This window comes from Hordeum vulgare, chromosome 7H (assembly GCF_904849725.1).
Source record: "Hordeum vulgare subsp. vulgare chromosome 7H, MorexV3_pseudomolecules_assembly, whole genome shotgun sequence".
In the NCBI taxonomy this organism is placed as follows: Eukaryota; Viridiplantae; Streptophyta; class Magnoliopsida; order Poales; family Poaceae; genus Hordeum; species Hordeum vulgare.
In genome coordinates this window covers 167017143-167025490 of record NC_058524.1, presented here as the reverse complement: position 1 = coordinate 167025490, position 8348 = coordinate 167017143, and the positions used below count along the sequence as shown (strand labels likewise).

General features: G+C 42.6%; 1 protein-coding gene across 1 annotated transcript; it reads left to right on the top strand.

Moving 5' to 3' along the window:
• The first annotated feature begins 4505 nt into the window (after window positions 1–4505).
• Window positions 4506–5208, top strand: LOC123412167. The gene has a single exon (XM_045105107.1). It carries the CDS (start codon window positions 4552–4554, stop codon window positions 4792–4794), a length of 243 nt encoding a protein of 80 aa, XP_044961042.1. The 5' UTR covers window positions 4506–4551; the 3' UTR covers window positions 4795–5208.
• The last annotated feature ends 3140 nt before the right edge of the window (window positions 5209–8348 follow it).

The following is an 8348-nucleotide window of genomic DNA, read 5'->3' as shown; positions in this document are numbered from 1 at the left end:
ACTCGGTGGACTTAGCAATTAGCATTGGCTGACCATACCCCACCGCAGAGGAGAATACAAAACTCCACCTGCATCCTGCACCTGTCTTCTGTGATTGGCGCCCACATCCTCTTAACCTCCGTCGCCACCAGCACCATATCCTGCCTGCACGCCGACCTCGCCGAAGTGCACCAAAACGTCGCACCATCGTCGTCACCATTGCCGACGGGGCACGTTCTACCAGCAGTTTGTCGTTGGGATGATGCTGGTGGCCAAGGAGTTCGGGGCGCTGTCGCCGCCGGGCGCGGTGGTGGAGGTGGCGCAGCGGAGGTGGAGGCGGCGCAGCGGAGGTGGGCCCCGCCGTCCATGGCGAGGGTTTCTTCGAGGGGCGGGTCGCCTGTCGCGGTGGGGGACCTGTGGCTGCAGACGCGGGGAGGGGGACGGGCCCGGGAGTGCGAGCCAACACAGGAGCCACGAGAGTGACATGGACCTGGCCATGCTCGTTAGCGACTTCCTCGAGGGCGGCGGCGGCGGAGGCGGGGACTCGCGCGGCAGCAGCGACAGTGATCCCGGTGGCCTCCACGACCTCGCCCACCTCGCCGATAAGATCTCGGTACGAACCTCGCGCCTCCATCCCATTCCCCGACTCCTCTCCTCTGCCTCCTCTGATCTGTTCGTGTTGATTTTGCGTTTTGGCTTTGGGGCCAAGGTTTGGTTTCCCACCAAATTATGCTCAATTCATTAACCAGGCAGGTTGGTTAGGTGGCTGGATGCAACTCCATGAAACTATCCAATTATTAGCGCTTCCCAATCCCCATGTTAATTGTAACTGGACAAATCATGTATAACACCATGCTTGTGCCCTTATTCCTGAAGTATTTGCAGCTGGATTCTTTGGTCGTTCATTGCTCAATCAAGTGAGTCTATTCTTTCTTTTTTGACAGCAATTTAAACCTGTCAATAGGGGAAATATGGCCATGATCCTTTCACTTTTATTTGGTTTGAGGAGAAATGAGTAGTTAGTTTTCAGACTAAATTTGTTTTCTGTTCTACGCATAGATGCAGGTGCGACAATTAGCTGCAGCAACTATTGTTCTTTTTCTTTTGCAGTTCGGATGTGCGTCCGTACGTGTTAAACAGTTAAGTAGATTTAATCTGTAGTCTAACAATACTTTTATAATAGTTGCCAACTAAAAGATGATCTACTTGTGCCAAAAGTGAGGATGCAGGTATCATGAGTTCATATTGTATAAAATTATTTTTTATAAGCAATATTCTCTTTTTTCTTATTATTTGATATGTTCATATTGATAATAGCTTCTGAATTGATGTTTGATTACCTCTCCCCCTTGGAGAACCATCAGATTTTCATGCATGAACAATAACCATGTGCTTTTTATTTTTAGGCATAAGGACTATAAAATGGATGGAGGAGGAGCTAAAGTTCAATAGCATACAACATGCATGTTGTGTATAGAGTCTGCAAGGAACGGTGTTCATTTCTTACACTTAAATATCTTAGCTAGCACAACTATTTCATATCACAATACTTAATGGAATCACTTTTCTTAGCACTTCCATGATTTTCATTATGTGAATTCGATTACTATGATGCGAGGTAACTTGACTATTCGGTATCTGTATTTGACATCTGCATCGAATAATTTTATTTCTAAAGTATAGTTTGAAGTTTAATTACACATAGGATGGGTCACTCCGGTTACCATGGAAACTCAAGTATTTTGCGTTTGCAATTTGCGATCTTTTTCCCCTATAGTGTCGTGATATACCTCAGTTGCCATCTAAATATAGTAACTGCTATGGTCATTACTAAGGACTAGATTGATATGTATTCAGAAATGTATCATTTATATTTCTATCATTTTGTGCAATTGCTTTCTCAGTTTAATTGTAGATCTAAATACTCATGTGAATGTAGAGAAGTTTGGCCTCAAACAAGATAGAATCGCAGTATGAAGAGTTTAAAGTGAGACATGAAAATTAGGACTACTAACCATAAAGAGGGAGATTGCCAAGGAGATTAGAAGTACAGCATCAAACCCAATCAGATATAGACATCCTCAAAAGGCTGAGGTAAGTACTTGTACTCTGAATAGACTTGGATAAAAGTGAACCGTTTCTTCAATTGATATTATGTTTTTCTAATGGTTGGTCTAGAAAACAGGATTATTAATAATGGGGAGAAGCGCGGGTTCCTACCGCCGTTGAGGATGCAGAAGTCTTTGTTCCACTATGCACTGACACGGGTACCGAGTGCATCCGCAACAGGAGGGGACATGAGAGTCGTGCCGTAGCCGGCGAGGATGTGGGTGCCGCCACCATTTCGGTCGCTCTATAGAACTAACACTTTTTATATTGCATACTTTACATGTTTCAGATTACATAGTTTATAATTTTTAGAACTGAAAGTTAGATTCCGATTGTTATCTTCACATTAATTCAATATGTTGTCCACTTTAGATCCGTTCTTTCACATTCCCACATTTTTCTTTTACCTTAACCCAAGAGAACTTCCTCAAATCTTTACCATAGTTTTGTGATTTCTAAATGGGTTAGATTTCTGTTTGGTCTGATTGAACCTCATATAACATAGTAAAATGATGAGTAATGGGGTTTGTATTAAACATGATCTTTCGAGAGGCAGAGATCATCATGCTATAGTATTCTATCATTTTTTTCAAAATTTCTAAAATATGAATTCAGAATTCAATACTCATATTAAATTTAATGGGTTGCTTTGATCAAGACGTGCGTTGCACGGGCATGTTTACTAGTTAGAAAAAAGAATGTGTAGGAACACGAGGTCCAACCTTGATCATCCAAAGCGAGCACACCACGAAGAGAGGGCACCAGAGTAGAAGATGGAGCCGACTCGAGGAGTAAATTGGTAGAAAACCACCAATTTTAAAGGCTAGGCTAGCAGAAAACACTACGTTACATTTATTTGACAGAAAACAACATGTCTTGCCTAATCGTTTTGCAAAAAACACTGATTGTCGATTTGCTTCCGTTGAGTATGTTTATGACAGATGGGGTCCGCCGATCAGGCTGCCGTGGCACCGGTTAACATCTCACATGTAATCGCAACGTTTGGTACCGTTATCATCATGTGTGGCCCTATAGGGTCCACCTGTCATTGAAAGAAAAAAAACAAAACATTACTCCAGCAACGCATCCCTGCCACTCGTGCCCCCGTACTCCGACATCACGGCCCGCTCCAGCGTCATCGGAGACTGCCTCCGCGAAACTCCCTCGCTCTCAACACCTGTACGCCTGCACCTGCTCGATAAAATGGCGAACAGAGTAACGGTGTCCTGCATCTAGAGCTAGATCGGCTGATCACTGGTTTTTACAGGTCGATTACACAATACGTCATGTTTTCTAGCAAAGAAATTACTGTATCATAGTGTTTTCGGGCAACCTAGCTTTTAAAATGATGGTTTCGAGCAATTCATTCGGACTAAAGATATTGGAAAATTACCCAATCGCTTTGTGGTTACCCTAGGAAAACATTTCGTGGCGTCTCGAGGGAACCTCACGGGGCTTGACTGGGAAGACTAGTATAGGATCAACCCTTTAGGTGGAGATAGTAGGATCAACCTAAACATTTCATATTTAGACAATTCATAAAATTCTAAAAAAAATGTACAACATTCATGTGAGGTATAGCTACAACTTAAAAAAAATAGCTCAAAACTCGATCTACAGTTAGAGATTCAAAAAAGACAAATTCAATTATGAATAGTGCGAGCTTTGAGATGAATAGTATGTATTTGCCATTATTCACATCTGATTTTTTTTGTCCTTTAAGAGCATCTCCAACAGGAGACCAAAAAATGCTCCGCACGCTAAAAAATTAGTTTTTTGGATGCCGGACACCTCCTACAGAGGCTGTAAAATTATGCATGCTCTAAAAAATTTTGGGCACACGTTGTATCGCGCGCAGCATATTTGGGGCGCCGGATCGCGCGTGTTTCACAATTTGCACTGCTTGTTTTTTTTGGCACGCGTTTTTGAGCGTCTGCTAAAGCAATGTTGGCCACGATGCATAAAAAGTGGTACAGTGACGCGCTACAATTTTTATTGAACACGAAATTTTTATGTGGCTGTTGAAGATGCTCTAAGTGTAGTTCGAACCAGGAGCTGGAACTTTTTGAGCTTGTACATCCTACATGAATGTGTGTCTCTGCTTAATTTCAGAACTTTTAAACATGTCTTGTATCTTCAAGAAATTAGATCTCATTGATCTCACGCATCCTATATAAGTCTTCCCCGGGCTTGACTTGGCCAGCAATCGCACGCTCAATGCTGTACAAATGTACTGGAGTAGCATTGATTAGTCCCGCGCTTTCTTTCAAATCAAAGAAAAATGAAGAAGCCTGCACGAAAATCTGGACCTGTATGACGGAGCGTTTCCGTCCGTGGCGGCTGAACGTCACGTCACGTTGCTAGCTCTATAAAGCCGGCGACACCACTGGGAGACGCACACTCCACCCTCTGCCAGCACAACCAGCAAGTTCAGGCTGGGCCGTCGGAGGTCGATCGGATCGAATGGCTTTGGCGCCGGTGGAGTTCGTGGGCGCGAGGGACGGCGGGGAGGCGATCTACTGCGCCATCATACTGTGGCTGTGTGTCATGTCGTGGGTCATCTTCACCTGCGGCGGCGAAAGGAGGAGGAAAGGTCGTCGGGGCAGCCGGAACACCAAGGTCTTCGTCGGCGCCGAGCGCCTGTGCGACGGCACCGGGCCCGACTGCAGCGGCGGCTACGGCCTCTGCGGCTCCTGCATCGACTAACCTGGCCGAGCCGCGCGCCGGCCCTGGCTACGTTTGGGCTTCTGGTTGGTTACTTGAATCGATCCGTGTGATTGGGGGTCAAAAAGTATCATGTATTTACGATGTGGTGTGATGAAGATCGAACTTCTCTTCTTTTCTCGGGCCAACCTCTTCTAGCTTTAGGCCTTGTTTGATTAAGTCATTCACCAAATGGATTGGAGTAGATTGGAAGGAACTTGGAGGGAATTTGACCCATGTCATTCCGGTCCATTTGTCATGTAACTGAACAAGGCCTTAGGGGTTGATGACCGATGAGATGAGGTAGTATGCATAAGGAGTACGCCCATCGCTCTCGGAGGTGCTGCCCTTTGCTGGGTCCGCCTAAACCAAGTGGACCAATGATAAATATATGACGCATGTTCAAGTGGTTTGTTATTTTGATACGTGTCAAGAGGTAAAAGTCAGGTGCTATTTAAACCATCAAACTATTAGGATCGACATGCGTTGAGTTTATCGGTTAAGTTAGATGAGTGTACCATTATATAAGGTAACGTATGTTCACGATGTTAAGATCAGATTATGTTTTTAATTGTAATCAGGTTATGTTTATATACATAAAAAAACATAATGTGTTTTTTCAGATAAGACACATGTACCAAGTTTTAGGATAAACTGTCTAAAATCCTTCAATTTTGAGATCCATTGTCTGAATTGTTTTTTTTCTGTTAAACTACAAGGTTCAAACCCTATACTTCGGGTGTGTTTGGTACTTGTTTCCATCCTTTCATTTGAGACAAGCTTAGTATATGCAACTATAGTTGTTTGGTAGTAGTGTATGTATTGATGCATGCTGAGCTTGGACTGTGTTTGATAGGCTGCATCAGACGAGACATGTTATGCCGAGACTGTGTTTGGTAGCCTGTATGTGAGCTAGGCTGAATCAACATTTTTTTGGCGCCAAGACAATATTGAAACAACATTTCGACATTTCACTAAACACTTCCAGCAATAAAAATTTACCATGCCAACATAATCTGAACAATGATTATATTAGGAAAAAAACAGCAATTAACATAACACGTAATAACCATAATTTGTAGCGGTACACAAGTAGATTCATATTGCATAATAACCAAAAATTATAGCGGTGCGCGAGTAAATTCATATTACATAAGACATAATAACCATCAGTAGTCTCATTCGAAATACAAAAGGGGTAGTTGCGTCAGTAGGCATTACAAAAGGAATAGTTTTAACAAGCATCAACTAACATCAACTCAAAGAAGATAAGGATTTGCTTTCAAGATAGGCTTAAACTATGCTTGACGGGCTTCATCATCCATCTTTATAAAGTTAAGGCCTTTTGCCTTATGTTCTGTGAGATAATCTAAAACAACCAACTGCTCAATTTGAGATAATATAAAACAACCAACTCCTCAATTTGATCAAACACGGTAAGGTCCATGATGGCCTTGTACAAGTCAGGGTGTGTTTCAGCATGGCAAGTGTTGTTGATAGTACTTGCAATCTCACGCATAACATCAGTCATGCTTCTACACTGGAGTGAGTCCTCCTTAGTCAAACTAGCTGCCCTCTTTCTCTTCTTATTTGAAGTGGGTGAAGTGTCCTGAGTGGCACTAGCATTAGGTACTCTAAAGTTAGACCGAGGAAGATCTTGCAATACTTCATAAGTTTCCATGACATTGGGTTTATCCTTGCCTTCCACAACAATAGGCGTTCCTAGTGGCACACTGGCTCCCATTGCATAATTACCGATGGCATGCTTATTAGCAAAGCAAAGTTCCATATAATTGTAGTAGTCAAGTGGGGAATTGAGCACAATTCAGCATCAGTTGGATGATCCTGCAACACCGGTACTTCAGATATGTTATCATCGTTTCAACTTCAGTTCGGCAATAAGATAACTCATTTCAGCACACAAAAAAGGGTTTCTACATGCACATGCAGACCTGAGTGTGGCCCAAATAGTGTTGTTCTTCTAGCAATACAATGTTCTTGTCATCATCCCAAACAACCCCACTTAAACCCTTCAAATAAGCAATCCTTGTCCACCTATTCGGCCATTTGCGAATATGATTGTGCACTTGGGTAATAGATATGTCATCACCAACGAAGGAAGATATGAACTTTGCAACTTTCAATTTTGCAGCCTCTTTGAAACGGACGAGAGACTACTGTGGCCAGAGGTGGAGCGCCATGAAAGAACAGGCCGCAACAACGGACTTAATTGACCCTTAAAAAGGACTTGATCTTGCCTCCAGGTTTGGTCCTCATAAGGATGGAAAGATAAAACTTAACCATGGACTTTCACTCTATGTGTCAGCCAATGCATGAAGGGCAAGGCTTAATTAAATATTTGGACTGTACTATGTCCTACCAAAGGGATAGAAAGGACATGAATTAATGGCCCTGTTTGGATCCATAGGCTAGAGTTAGTTTGAGCTAGTTGGGGCTCAAATAGCACTAAAGTATCCAAACATGAGGGTTAGATTGGAGCTAGTTGCATCTAACCCATCCAAAAAAACTAGCCCACCCAAGAGGTGCTAATTGGAGCTAGTTTTCATGGGGCCCACTAAAAAGTCACTTTTCTTTCTCTATCCATCAGGTAATAGGTGTTAATTGGAGCTGGTTCTCATGGGACCCACTAAAAAATCACTTTCCTCTCTCCATCAAGTACAACTATTGTCAATCTAACCCTATCATGCAAACACCTCTTTAGCTAGAGTTAGTTTAAGGTTAATCATGAGCTAGAAACTAACTCTAACCTCTAGCTAAGTTAGAGTATCCAAACAGGGCAATGAAAGACTACCCCCGTCCGGGATTAAATGTCCCATGAAAGGACGGAGCTAGTACGTTTTTATAACGCTGGTTGGATTCAAATTGTTTGCTTGCAGTAAAATAAATCAAGGCTCGTTAATGCATGGATGCATGCCCGCGAGTGCATGTCCTATGGTTAGGTAATATCGCATATAGGTAGCTATGATGAACTCATTTGAAATAACTTTAGTTTAGGAATTTGGAGGCACAGGTAGCATTCTCGCTTAGTACAGGTAAATGCTAGCAATAGATTGAAAAGCGATCAGTTAGAGAGTAAAAACTGTCATAAACATGCCTTGTGAATAATTAATATTGGACATTACTCCTTCCGTCATGGTTTAGAAGGCACGCTTGGAAAATCTCTGAGACCAAGATAGTCACTGATTGGTTGTGAGATGTAGCATGTGTAGATGCTAATGCGCCTAATCAACTGAGAAAATACTAGTACTAATGCGTGAGCAGCAAATTGGGAGGGCGCATGCATGAGTAGTACTAGTACTAATTAATAAGAGTAATTGCTTTCGCGCCTTAAACCTTGTCTATTTTGGAAACGCGCGCAAGTTTAACTGTGCCTTCTAAACCGTGACGGAGGGAATAGCACAAATAAGATATAAACACTCTGAATTTAAACATCATGAAGGTTGCATTTGTTTTGAATCAACTACATGTTCGCACATGGGCCATGTCAAGCCGCTCGAATTACTCAGAGGGAAGTACCATACTATCATACCACATCA